Below are 14,115 nucleotides of genomic sequence, written 5' to 3'. Positions count from 1 at the left end.
TTAATCTTTAGTATTTAGTGCTAAGCATTTCACTCGTTTTTACAATAATGTTTCCCTTTCCCCTTGCCTCTGAACCTTACCTCTAGTCATCACGTGCCTTCAAATTAGGATACGCTGTACAAGAATCAGTTAAAAAAACAAAAGAATGTTACTTTTTAAAGCACTTTAAATCATCCACTTCTCTAAGATAGTTTCCCAACCTTTTTGTAAGAAGTGCCCAACCACTTTCACTTTCCGCTTTTCCCTCTCCAAAGACAAAAGTCTGATCTAGTCATCTCAGATGTGTATCATAAATTTTTTATTTCATATATACATTCTTAACAAAGCATCAAAGCCAAATGCTTTTGTTTTCCCATATTTCAGTGAGCTCTAAGTACAAATTAACTGTTATAAGATCACCACTAAGTTCCAAATCCACCCAAACAGATATGCATATTAGAGGGCTTTACTCTTAAAAGTACAAAATTATTTTAATTACACTACACGCTCCCCCTGTTTTGAAGTATTAATCACACCTATTTACACTTTGCCCATTCAACATCTATGCAACAAGATGCAAATTAGACCATTCAAACATTTCTATTAAGTTCAGTTCCTTCCAATACACTAAACAAGGTTACAAGACCCTTTTCTCGTGCTTCGAGTTTCACCGAGCAGTATAGAACTGGATAAGGAGAATAAACCACGTCAATTACCCAAAGACTAAATATGAAGTATTACTTCCCAAGTTACAAAAATACACAACTTCTGATGAAATTTGCTAGTTAATATACATTTACTCCAGGATATGAATACAAATAACTTTTATTTAAAAAAAAAAAAGCTAATAATACAATAGGCATGTCTGAGACCTAGAGTTGTGTTAAAACCACTACCGTGTACTGTAGGCATCATTTAGGAACTATACAAATTGGCATTTCTAAAAGGTAATATCACTATTCTCCAGCATAAAAGTTATTACATGAGTTAAGTTCTATGTTGTGGTTTGTTAATTCAAGTTGAGCCACTTACTTACACCAAACAAAAAAGACCAGAAACATTATGATCCAGTAGCTTCAAAAACGAACAGCTGCTTCTTCCAGGTAGTTTTGATGCAAATCAGACCAATAGGTGTATGCAAATCCCTAGTATTTACAGTCAAAATACAGTATCACTCTACAATTTTCTTATAAAACAGTAGGTAAGGAGTTGATGTAGATGACGATGTCGGAGAAAGAGAATTCAGAAAGTCCTTTTCTTCTGTAACCTTCACTTCAGAATCATCAAAAAGCAACCACTTTCCTTCATACTCTTTCAGGCTCTGCAGTACGTACAGAGCTTTGTTTTCTAGTCCATTGGAAGCAATGCCATTTTGCTCGCTGTGTTCTGTGCCGCACTCCGCGCTCCCGTTAGTACTGCTAGACTCAGGATTTCTGTTTTCAGTAACTACATTGAGAAACTTCTCAGGGTTAGCTGGTTTGTTGTTGTACAGGTCACAGTCAGACTTGCTCTTCTGCCCCCCAAGAAGTCCGACAGCTTCCATATTCTTTTTGTTCAGAACTTTACCCGGCTGTGCATTTCCATTGACTCTAAAAGAGACTTCACCATCGTCGTAGTCTTCAGCAACAGTTCTCGCCTCCTCCTCATTCAGTGGTTCTGGTTTAATCATTTCGTACATTTGGTCAGTGATGAAGTTTCCCTTATCTAACTCTAGGCTATTAAGATCTGTAATTTTGACAGAAGCTGTGTAGTGTCCACTGCTAATTGTAATGCCGCTGTGCATTACCACTGCAAATAATCCATAGGTGTCATTGGTCGGCTTTGTGCTCCATTCTTCTAGTGACAGTTTGAGAGGCGTCAGTAAGGGAGTGTTTATCTTGGATAATCCACCATAGCAATCAAACCTTTAGAAGAAAGATAAAGTTAAGACCTCTTGCCACAACAGCTCACAATAAATACTGCTTTAAGTAAGTGGCCCATACATTGTATCTATATTCTTTTCCTTCTGTTAAAAAGACATGGGTGATCTGAATGTGAGAAGCTGCTCACTTTTCAACTTGCTTATCATGAGCATCTGTCCCAGGCACCCCTGTTCAGTAAAGACATTTTTAGGAGTATGTATAGTGTTACATCTTACAGCCTAGTAACTATATATTCTAAATTTAAGAGATTCCCCTTTTCTAAAGTGTCAACTAAAGTTAAGTTTTAAATAGTGACAATAAAAGGAGTTAACTTAATTGTTCAGTTATCATTTGTGCTTTTATGCACAAATACTTGCACTTCTTCCCAGACACCATCCTGCATTTCAAATTAAAACAAAACAAAACAAAACTCTTCAACACCCAAGGTTGAAGTAAGGGTTGTTGTTTTTTTGGGTTTTTTTTCCCAAAGCTTTGAAGGAGTAATTTACTAAATAAAGGAATACAAATTTATTTTACATTCAGGTAGCTTTAATGTCACTCAGAAAAACTGAGCAAGTAATTTTTCTCAGATCTTAGCGCGCACTGTAGTATACTGCCAATGGTTATCTAAGGATGAGTAAGTTACTAACACTTTCTTATTACTAGGGATTCTTCCTTAACTATGCTATGTTATTCAGCTTTTTTAAAGAATTATCATCATCTAGCTGATTTACTTTGGAAAAGCATCTAGTATTCCATAAATATTTAGCATTTTGTTCATAGTGCGCAAATTTACAATAAGAAAAGTTTTAAGTCCTTTCATTACAATAAGGATCTTCTAAAGAGTTTGAAAAGAAAGTAAGTGTTGGGACTTCTACATTATTGTGTATTAACCTCCTTGAATGATTCTAATCTTACATGTTTTACATATTACATCAGCCCAGTTTAATTAGCCCCTTTATTTAACGATATGTTATGATGTCCTAATAGATTTCAGTGATGATTCAGTATTGCTCAACTGTTAAGGTGTTATAGTGAAAAAATACAGGGGAATGTAGACAAACCCTGTAAAACGTACGTTCCAAAGCACTAACTACTATTATTCAACTTGCATTTTATCATAAGGAAGAATAACTATCTTTAATCCAAGGCAGTTGTAGATATTGCGTAACAGTATAAGCCTAATTGCAGTAACAGAGTATTACTTTTGTTTTACTGGGTTTAGTTTTGATTCTGCTGCGCTTCTAAGCATTTCGCTAATGTTCACAGCCATAACCCTTATAAACATAAATACATTTACACACACACAGCTGTCCTCAGTCACTCAAGTCTAACTAATTGAAATCTCATTTTAGACCTAGCCTTACCATAAACATTTGACTACACCAAAAGAAACACAAAAGAGCATATCATCAGAAATAATAAAAAACTTAAATCTTCTGAAAATCCCTATTATTAGTAGCCAGAAATAGAGATATTCAGAAGAGAGTCAAGAAACAGAGAAACTGCTTGCTGATACTCTAGATCAGAAATCCAGTTCCACTCAAGCACACTGTGACAATCATATTAACATAAAACATTAAAAAACAGGCTCTACCTTTCTTCTGAATGAGATCCAGCATCAGAAAGATTTGGAGAGGAGGAAATAAGAGAGGAAATCTTTTCCTATTAGCTTTTTGTTCTTCTTAATGATAAGAATCTGAAGACAGAAAAATTGCATGCCAAATACTCTGCCTCCTCTGACTGATGCACAGTAGTTCATACACAACAAACTTGATTTCTGCAACTACATCTTTTGAGGCCATAAATTAGTGGAACTTTACCCACTGTACTGAATTAATACTTCAAGTTATTACAGACCCTTAAAGACTTAAGCTATTTTGCTGCAACGCTTTTAACACATAAACATGTGAAATACTCAAAGATTTCCAGTGGCATAAGCCCTGCTGTCACTAATGAGCAAACGTGACTGTAACAAAATGTAAAGTAAGCCTTTAAAAAAAAATAATTTTGTTTTAAAACAATCACCTGCTCTTACCTGATACCGTTTCACAAGACAAAAAAATCTAATTTTCTCACCAATTGTTAAAATTTATATAGTGAAAATGCTTAATTAGATGTTACCAGTTACACATTTCTTCTTAATAGCTTCCCAGTCTGAGCACACATGGCCTAGCACTTTTTTTTCCCCCCACACACACACTTGCCAAAGAGAATTACTCATCCCCAGGCAAGCAGATTTTCACACTGGCTGCTTTATTTAAAAAGCCAAACACTTTGCAAACCAGCATCTAGAAAAGATGAAGCAAATCCCTACTAACTGTAAATATTTACATTACCATTCCCCTCTGCTTCATTTCTCTTCATTTATTGAAAACTCAGTAGAGCACAACTGAGAAGCAGACAAGACTTCAAAATTTTTATGGGAGCTAAGAGAAGTTGCATGAAGATTCCTAGTTTAAAAACCTTAGTTTAAGGCCAGCAAAATAGTCTGTTATTACTTTTAGGGCAAACCATTGCCATCTTGTCTATGGAGAGAGTGGTAGTTTTACAATAAATATTTATTTTACAATAAATATTACAGGTTTACGTAAGTCAATGGGGGGAAGCTTCATCAAAGCTCATTGTTCAAAAACCACCATAAGAGTGACTCTGGATACTATGGAGTAAGCCAGTGCTTTGGTTTACTAGCCTTGGCTCTTCCTCACTTGATTTGCAGCTGTGCTTTATTACTCCAGATCAAGCTGTTTAGAAATGACATGGTTTTGTCCAAGATAAAATGTCCAAGCCCAAAACTGGGAAACAATCTTCTCAGCAGTTTCAGCTTCATCACTGACTCCAGTTCTACATCTGATTTTTCCACTCTTAATTCCTTAATCTCTGGCTGCTAGCACTTGGCAGAAAATGTATGACATGATTCAGAGGACACATGAGGAACACCACAAGAGACTGGATTCAGTCTGACCCAGATATAGGTCTGAGTATTTTGGAGCAAGGACCTGAAGATTGCCAGGACAGAAGAAGAGGTAAGTGGTTCAGGAGACGGCTGGTTAACCTGCAAGCTGCAAGTACTTCTTCATGGCAACAAAAAAGTAGCAAATGTAGGAGCAAACTGAAGACAATATTCAGGTTTCCTTTCAGGTGGCCATCGCAGGTTGTATTTTTTTTGAATAGCCTATAATCATACCAGGATACCACCTCACATCAAGGGCTACTCAACAATAGCATTACGATTTTTAAAAAGCGTGCAACTTTGCCTTGTTGTGACAGTCAAATATTACATAGAACAATGAAAAAGACAATTTTCTGTGTTATGGTCCTAGACTTGTATGAAGAGATGTTAGCCGGCATTACAGAGGAAGTTTCCACTTTCTCAGTAGACACTAGATAGATACTCCTAAAAACAAATACTAAAAACAGGCAGAGCAAGAACTGTAGTTTTAACAATCTTAGCAAACTACCTGTAAAAGTATCTTAACAGAATCCTCAACAAGAGTTATTTTACAAATCTGATTTATACTGACCACAGTTATCAGCGCTTGTTTATAGAGCGTCCTCTGACAAGTCATCTGTCAACTTACATTTTGTATCTGTATACTGCCAAAGGTCCTGTACACTTCCAGTTCTAAAAGATATTGGTGACACAACTAAATTCCATGGAAGACTTCATGCGTTAGACCTCCTGCTGGCAAGGTGGCTCTGAAAGTCTAAAGCCAACCAACAGGGAAATGCACACCACAGGGAACCAGGTGGATAAAAAGGCCAAACTAATTTGTGCCTGAATAACTTACTGTACATCACAAAGCAGCTCAGTATTAAGTCTCAGAACTACGCCTAGCCATCAGGTTATAAAACACAGGCTGCGGCAGAGTAGCGCGTTTGGCTCTCTGGAACAGATACCAGCTAGGGGGATGCTGAAACCAACACAAGTTTATCTTTTTTTGCTGCATCTGGCAAAGTTAACGCAGATAGCGAAAGTTATGTTTTGGTGAATACCAGGAGAAGCTGAAAATACAGGCCAAGTCTGCAAACGTGACTAAAATGGTATACTTACTCTCAAAAATGCACTTAATGGCGTAACAATTTTCTGAAGGATCTGGGGTAATATTTTATAGTTAACGAGAAGTCTTTCCTGATGAAGCCTTCTTTCATTTTTCATTATTTGAATCTCAGTGGAGAAATAGCGTTTACTGCAAAATGCTGTGCATAAAGTGTCATGGCATTGTTTCATTTGTGTACAGTACTATAGTAGGGACAGAAGGGTTTTTCTGGTTGGTTCCCCCCCCCCCCCTTCCCAAAGGAAATCCCTGAATCCCTAAGTATGAAAAAAAGGTAAAGAACACTCTCATAAGAATAATCTCTTTCAAAAAATCAGGATTCCTACAGTATATAACATCAAACTGATTGCTCAGCAGTTGAACATCAATGACATTGATACTACTGTATTTTAAAGGATTTCTATATCGTATGTTAGATCTTTAAAATGTTTATCTCCTGAATTTTTGTCCCAAATTTTACTACTCATGTTCAGTTAGAGACCAAAGTACTACTAGCTGTGACCATAAAATTCAGTTTTGTTCTCACTACTTGTTCTGCTAAAGTACTTAAACCTGCCTCTAAACTCACACAGACAGGTGATATTAAAAGTAAAGTTTTAAGAAACATCAGGGTATCAGGCTGTTGTGAAAATATACATAGAACAATTTTTGTTAAGAAGTCTCATGAAAGTATATTCTCCCGGAGATAACTTCTGCCACTACTTGTAACAATAGAAAGCCTTTATGAAATTAGGGGCCACGTCCCACTGATTTAAGTTAATTTCAATCTAGAAATCTGCTTTTGCTTTTGGAAAAGTTACAAAACATTTTCATCTCTTCTGGTAAGACTTCCCTTCCAACAGTGCACCGTTTTGTAATATAGTCAATCTGTATACTCACTCTAAGCCACTAGCAGCAAAGCACTTCAAATGAATTGTTATAACTTCAGGCATTTTATCGAATAAAAGGCTGCGTTCTGCTTCTGTGTAATGATGGCAGTTTTCGCAGAAATATTTATCCTCTCCCACAATCCTTTCCACTGACGCAAACTGTGAAATTGCCCATTTAAGAGTCTTCATTTCTGTTTTTGGCTCTGGAGAAACTATAAAAGAGAATCATTACATTCACAGATATGCCATTATTTACATTTCCAATGCATCCCACCAGAATAACAACAAAACAAAATACGTCAACTTAAGACATGTTCAAAACCTACTGTCAACACTGTAAAGAACACTCAGGATGTACGAAACAGAAGTTGTACTCAGATTTTCGAATCATTTCAGGAAGTGATGAAAATATCACTTAATTGGTATTATTACTTAAAATCTACGGTTTTGCCAAAGCTTGTCTCCATATCGCATGTACTAATTCTGCTGCCATGGCTGGAATTGGGTGCATGTATTTGAGACCAAAATTTCACTCACCAAGGCAAACTTCCAAAATAACCAGAAAGTTCCCTTTAACTTTCTACATTTTGCCTCCCCTGACAGCTTCACACTGCTGAGGACGAGATCACCTACACTGTTGGGAGCGTTTTACATATGAACACCACCACTCACACTACTCCGAAGTCCTTCAGCAAAACAGGGAAGGCAAAAATAGTAATAGCTGCTCCAAATTAAGTCCATGGGAACCAAAATAAATTTATTTAAAGCTCTGGATTTCAAAATGCATTGATGCCGTGCTTACTTTTGAAAATAGCTAAAAACTACGTATAGATCACAAAACTTTGTGAAAGATACCAGAGGACTAACGTTTACAAACATAAAACACGCTATTAAGGTAACGACAGTCTAAAATCCGGAAAAAATAATTTTTTACAGTAAATTAACAAAAAGAAGCTGCTTTCTCCTTTATTTTTGAGAAAAAATGCAGATGTTTCTTATAAAATGATGAAAAAAGCAGAAGAATTTCTCATCCAGGAAGAAAGGGAAGACCCAAATCAAAGAAAATACCTATTTATAAGCAGGAAAACATGCACATAAGTGAAGGACTGTAAGCAGTCCATGTTATGCATTAAGATCTGAAACAATGTTAATACTGCCCGGATCTGTCTACGTTATCAGTGCTGTGTTTCCAAAGTCTAAAGTTAATCAGGACAAGATGTAACAGAACAGCCTCTAATTTTAACCAGCACAAGTAGGAGCAGTGTTCCTTGATAACTACAGCACCGTCCTTCCTCAATGGCTGGCTGAAGCACAAACATAGATAGCAACCCCTTCCGATAATTACTTACTTTCAGAACTCTCTTCAGTTTTAGAAAGTTCATCTTCTTGCACTGGAACGCTGATGTCCTGAAAATCTTCTCTTCTTTCAGTAAAGCACTCGCATTCCAAGCATCTTGTTCTCAGTACTAACTGGCCCTGGAACAGTTTCTCCACTAGTTCAAAAACAGCCAGCTCTGTACCTAGAGAAAGTATATGCCAGATCACTTATCAAAATGCATTTTATTCAAAAGACATTTCAGAACCTGGCTATCCTTCTTGGAAAATCACTGGGTTACAGGTGTGGCCGTTTAGGGATTCCAGATAGGAATAAAATTAAATAAATAAATAAATAAATTTTTAAAAAGCTGCTTATCACATGCAATTTTCACAGTATCATCTACTTATAACCAAACAGGGAGCCTCTTTCTCTTGGCCCTCAAACTTCAATTTCTGTTTTAAGATCAGGTTCTTGTTTCATATGTGAAGTGTGACCCTGTCACATTTTGGAAAATTTGTGTTTGTCATCAATGCACTGCCTTCTTAGTATGGACTGTCAGCCTCCTCAAGGAACATCACACTTGTGTTTTTGTGACTGGCTTCTATTTATTCTCAGTCCTCTCCTCCAATACTTTCTAAACTTGTTGGCCAATTTTAGTCAAATCTGCCGAAGAAATGCAGATCTCAAAAGATTCTGCATTCCTTCAAATTTTTATAAAAATTGGTAGGTAGATCAGAAAGAAAATTCCAAATTAGTAAGTACTGAATTCATACTGAGGCCCTTCCCTCAACGGGTGTCTTGTTTCATTTACTTGAAGAAAATCCGAACCTGCCAGCGAATTAGTATATATAGTACCTCTGTGTCCTTCCTAGTTATTGGGAAGGCTGGAAATATGGAAGGACTAAAGAACAGGGAGGGAAGGAGAGGATATTGTTTGTAAAGACTTGGGACACAAAGCCATAGCCAATGGGGTTTGATTCTGTTTGCTCCTGGCAGTAACCTTCCTTTACATCTTGAATTCACTTGCTATTTCTATGGATAACAAAAATTAGTGATAATACAAGCCTGGTAATATATGTCTTTTTTTTTTTTTTTTTTTAGATTGTACAATGATTACACAATGTTAGAGAAATACCTCTTAAGATCTAAGCTAAACAGGTCAAGTTATAACAAAAATTGCAGATGTGTATAAAAAAAATTCCCTTTCATAAAAATCTTTTCAATTCCTGAAAATGTAATTTTGTATTTAGAGAGCTCTGCTGGCTATGCAGTCTGAAGGCTGACTTCCCACGCATAGTAATCTCTTAATCATACCACTTTTAAGCCCATACACTTGTTCACCAACCTTCCTTTTTTGGTTCTTTTTCAGTTCCTTTTTCATTATGGCTTTCCACAGGAGATGCTGGTTCCTGGTATTCTTCTTTAACGTTGTTACCGTTTTCACACTTGACAGGCGGCTCTTCAAGCTCACAGTCATCATATTCTTTCCCTGGGTCTTTGGATCCCAAGTTTGTAGTTAACTTTCCTAGACTATAAAATTTAGACAGAATACTAGGCTGTTTGCATGAAGATTTTAACCAGTTTAATCTAAGCCGTGACTTCTTCTGTGTTGGCTTTGCACTCTCATTTTCACTGGAACACTTGGCAATGGCATCGGTCTGATTTTCTAGCTTTTCTCCTGTTGCTTTCCTCTTTGACCTGGTTTGTCTTTGATTTTCTTCTGCTGCAATCTGCTCTTTTGATACTTTGGATTTTTTCTTTGCGTTGCCACCCTCAGCATCGCTTTTTCTTTTCCCATTTCCTTTGAGTAGCTTGTCTTCAGCTGTCTCCCCGACGTGGGTACTTGGTACATTATCCTCCTCCTCAGCAGGGTTGCCAGTTCCATTGCTCTCGGTATTAAGTTTTTCCTCCAGTTTAGCTGTAGGCTCTTCCACGGGCAGTTTGTTCAATTCTTCCTTCTTCAGTAGCTGACATGTTTCTTGAATGTTACCCAGGATACACTGCAGAACTTCCTGGGCATCATGCTGCAAGTAGCCTTCATACATAGGGTTGAGCTCTCTATTAAAAGTAAAGGAGCAAAGCAACAAAGACTAGTTATTCTTTGCTAACTGGCTAACGTGATTTGAGATTCAAATTAGGGAGTTTAGATATAAAAGCAGGGGAGGATCCTCTCCAGGCCTAGGGAGAAGTCCCCTCTGTCACAGAAGGTAGCTACAGCCTTGCACATTTAAACGCGCATTCAATTGCAACCCTGTAGCGGTCCTCCTCAGGTCAAGGAGAATACTTACATACATAAGGCTAAGTACTGTTTTAAATCCACGTCTGGATTTAAACTGTATTATCACAAAATGAAAATTTACTTCCAAATTTATGATACCATAGGGCTAACAATAAACACAGTGAACTTACTTCCTACGATGATGCCCCAAATTTAAGACCATCTACCTCCCGCAAGCCTCTTAATGCTGTGCTCTACTGTACAATGTCCTCAAAGCTTCAAGTGAAAATTCCGACAATGTGTTTTAAGATAATTTGTACCTAAGGGTATTCAGTAGCCTTCGTGGCTGAGTAGCAAGTTCATCTGTGTATTTTTCTGGATTTAAGAGAAAGCTGGCTTGAAGCTGCTCAACTGAAAGAATCAATGAGTGCAAACTGCAGATTAGTTCGTAACTTGCCAGTGGATCTTCTTTACAATTTCCCTGCAATAACAATATAAAAAGAATAAAAATATTTCCAGTTTCGCCTGTAACAAGTTAAACTTTTTCTCTCCTGCCCTCACTTAGTTTTCTCTGCTATGGGAAACACGTAAGTTTCAGACAACATATTGCTCTTTTGCCCCTAGAAAACAAATATAAAAGCCAGAGTAGCCGGTACTTTAAAAACGCAAACCATCTTTGCGCAAACTCCGACTTCCATCCACTCAGAGTACTGTATCATAATTATCTTAATGTCAGAAACATGGCGAGGTATCTTCTCGAATTTCTTCTGTTAAACTTAAGACTTGTGCTTACAAGTTTACCGACACTCTGAACACTCAAGTTTGAACACAAGTTCAAAACAACTCAAATGTTTTCTTTATCTGAAATAGCACTGTAGAAAACAATACTGCAAAACTCCTGGCAAACAGAAGGAGTGACAGTTAGTTTTCATTACACTCCTGGCATACAGCCTCGCTTGCAAAATCAGAAGTAAAGGAATGTGTAGTGAGATATGTTACCTTCTCTGCTTTTTGCTCTCCTTCATCCTTCAAAGATTCTTTCTTCTTTGAAATGATATTATATAAATGTTTCACTCCAGTTTTAAAACCAGGACAAAAATATAATACCTGAAAGCAACCGTTTAAAACAAGAGCATAACTGGTAAAGTAAGAAATTACTCAACATACATATCCACATTTACGATCAAACTAGCTTTGCATCTCCCAAGGCTGCTGCACAGCACACAAAGATGCAGGATTATTCATAGCAGGGAGGTGCCCAGAGTATGTAAACTGAAAAATGACCCAACCAAGGCAACCTACAGTGCACACGTTTCCTGCAGTATCATCTTTTTTTCCCCACTGTAATCAGATTCCCTTCATACTACATCCAGACATCTATGTCATATCAAACTGCAAATCTCATCCACTTGCGCTTAACCAAAAGAAAACCATCTTTTCGAGGCCCCTGAACATGACCTTACCTGAAGTACGCTGTTGAGGTAACAAGTGTTACCCAGATTGTTCAAGCCCACAAAAGGCAACATGTTGTCTTTTTTCTCACAGCTAACGAGCGAGGGAGGCTGTGCTGCAGGAACAACCTGATCACTATTAAGCAGAGAAAACAGTGCGTAAGAGGCAATTTTTGAAAATTACTCCTTCTGGTATGCATGCACATCCCCCTCCCGGCCATCTACCATCTCAGAGCTATCTTACAGAATTAATGCCCAATATACATAGATCAAAATCATGTCAAAGCGTTTCTGAGAATCTCTGTATGGCTACTCTGGGCACTCAAATACAGACTGCTCAACTGTAACACCTCTTCAGCAACCTACACAAAACCAGACAGGTTTACAAGAAGCAGGCAAATCTGCTGTTAGTTCCAATACATATTTTATGAAAAATATCAGGAGACCGATTTAAGGAACCGAAAAAGTTCTCCTTCAAATACTTTTGTATGGTCTTTGTTCATTCCTAAGGCAGCGCTAAGAAAAATGTCCCTAGCACATATTTTCTATTACTGTCCCCTGCTCCAAATTCACATCACTTCATTTCTGGATGCAAACCAAAAGGATAAAAACAGAAAAAAAACCCAAAACCAAACAAACCAAGAAAAACCGAACCAATGAACCTGGTACATTATATACAGTGATAATGCACCATACTGACACAACAAAACCAAACCTTAAAGTCTCCAACACATTTGTAATTGACCATGATTAAGCAATTTCTCCCATTTAAATTTCCTCACTAGCTGCAATGAAATGAGTTGACAGATCTACTCAGGGCTTGAAACACCCTAACGGACGGCTGTAAGCAGCGCAATCGATTCTTTTACTTGCAGCAGAAATAACCTTTAAAACACAATATTTTTTTATTAAAACTCGTTTTGCAAACCCCCTACATTTTACAATAATTTCAACGATTCGGCATCAGAATAACTACCTCGTTTCAACTTCAAATAAGCTAACTTCCTCAAGTTATTACAAAGTTTGTGCCAGCCAGCTAAACACCCGCGGTACGGCAAACTTGTTTCCTTAGAAGCAACCAAGTTATAGAAACCCATTGCGGGGAACGGCTAGCTCAGTTTGATTAACTCGGCTTAAGGGTTTACTCAGCGCCGTTGAGGCGCGTACTTCTGCGAGAACATGCAGCGTGGTTCATCCATTACACCGAACGCAACTCTCGCTCAGCCAGCGGGCGACTTTCGCGATACGACCAGCAACGCTTATTCGGCGCGAAACTCTTACGCACATCTCGGAGCCTCTGAATTCCGAACTCTTTTGCTCATTTTCCTGGGACTCCGTGAAATCCAGCGCTCTCTTCGCCTCCTTTTTCTGGAAGAGCTTCAGCGAAAGCCGGTTCTTCTTCGAGGGGCTCCCTCTCGCAGGCCCGGTGCTGTCACTCGGTAAAACCCCGGGCATCTTTCCTGGAGGACAAGCGAGCGGGAGAAGCGGCCGGCCCGGCCGGGAAGCTGCGCTGGCCGCTCACACCTGCCACAAAAAACCCACAAAAAACACCACACGCGTCGCCATTTACTTTCGGTCCGCCGAAGCACACCGCGGCCCCGGAGACCTCCCCCCCCCCCCGCCCTCCGCCCGCCTCCGCCGCCCTCACGCTCCCGCCCGACGGTGAGGACGGAGCGGCGGCACCCGGCCCGGCCCGGCCCCCCCCGCCCCCGGGGAGCGGGCCCGTGGCCCCGCGGGGAGCGGCCGGCGGCCGCGGCCGGAGCCGCCTCCCCTCACCGCTACATGTCGGCGCGGCGCGGGCCGCCGCCGCCGCCCGCCGGTTGCCATGGAGACCGCGGGGCGCCCCGGCGCCGCTCTACCCCGCACCACGGGAAACTTGGCGCGTTTTCCGCGCCGCCAGGACCCGCGCCCTCACCCCCTCCTCGCGCCCAGGCGTTCGCGGGCGCCCCCTCTAAACGCCGGAACGGAAGACGCCGCCGGCCACCGCCGAGAACGAAGGGCCATAGCGACCGACGGACCGTCTGTAATCCGCCGGCTTCCGCCGGTCGAACGACGCTTTTCTACGGGCCCGCCGGGCAGCGTCGGCGCCGCGACTCCGCCGCCGCCGCCGTCAGGCAGTGCGTCGGGCAGCCCGCGGGGTCCTGGCTGGGCGCGCGCGGGCGCCGCTAACGGCCTGGCCAAAGGGCTCGTGCTGGCGAGGGGAGGGGAGGGGAGGGGAGGCGGCTGGGCTGAACCATTCCGCCGAGACACCCCCCCCTCCCCACACACACACATACACCCCTTCTTCTTCAGGCGGTGGATTGGTCCCGCTCTAGCCCCGC

The 14,115-nt window shown here is 40.1% G+C and overlaps 1 protein-coding gene across 2 annotated transcripts; it reads right to left on the bottom strand.

The window, feature by feature from the left end:
* Window positions 1-281: 281 nt before the first annotated feature.
* USP1 (ubiquitin specific peptidase 1) lies at window positions 282-13,709 on the bottom strand. Of its 2 annotated transcripts, XM_075037275.1 has the most exons (9): window positions 13,571-13,709; window positions 13,080-13,318; window positions 11,807-11,930; window positions 11,343-11,450; window positions 10,664-10,824; window positions 9,471-10,183; window positions 8,157-8,327; window positions 6,818-7,019; window positions 282-1,883 (listed from the first exon to the last, which is right to left on the bottom strand). In XM_075037275.1, the coding sequence occupies exons 2-9, from the start codon at window positions 13,247-13,249 to the stop codon at window positions 1,151-1,153; spliced, it is 2,382 nt and encodes a 793-aa protein (XP_074893376.1). In that variant the 5' UTR covers window positions 13,250-13,318; window positions 13,571-13,709; the 3' UTR covers window positions 282-1,150. The 2 variants fall into 2 exon arrangements, with proteins under 2 accessions (XP_074893376.1, XP_074893377.1); XM_075037276.1 differs by lacking the exon at window positions 13,571-13,709 and having other exon boundaries at window positions 13,080-13,393.
* Between the last annotated feature and the right edge of the window lie 406 nt (window positions 13,710-14,115).

The sequence above is a fragment of the Buteo buteo genome, chromosome 10 (genome assembly GCF_964188355.1).
Source record: "Buteo buteo chromosome 10, bButBut1.hap1.1, whole genome shotgun sequence".
Lineage (NCBI taxonomy): Eukaryota > Metazoa > Chordata > Aves > Accipitriformes > Accipitridae > Buteo > Buteo buteo.
The sequence above is the reverse complement of the archived record's forward strand: the minus strand, read 5'-3'. Positions and strand labels throughout refer to the sequence as shown.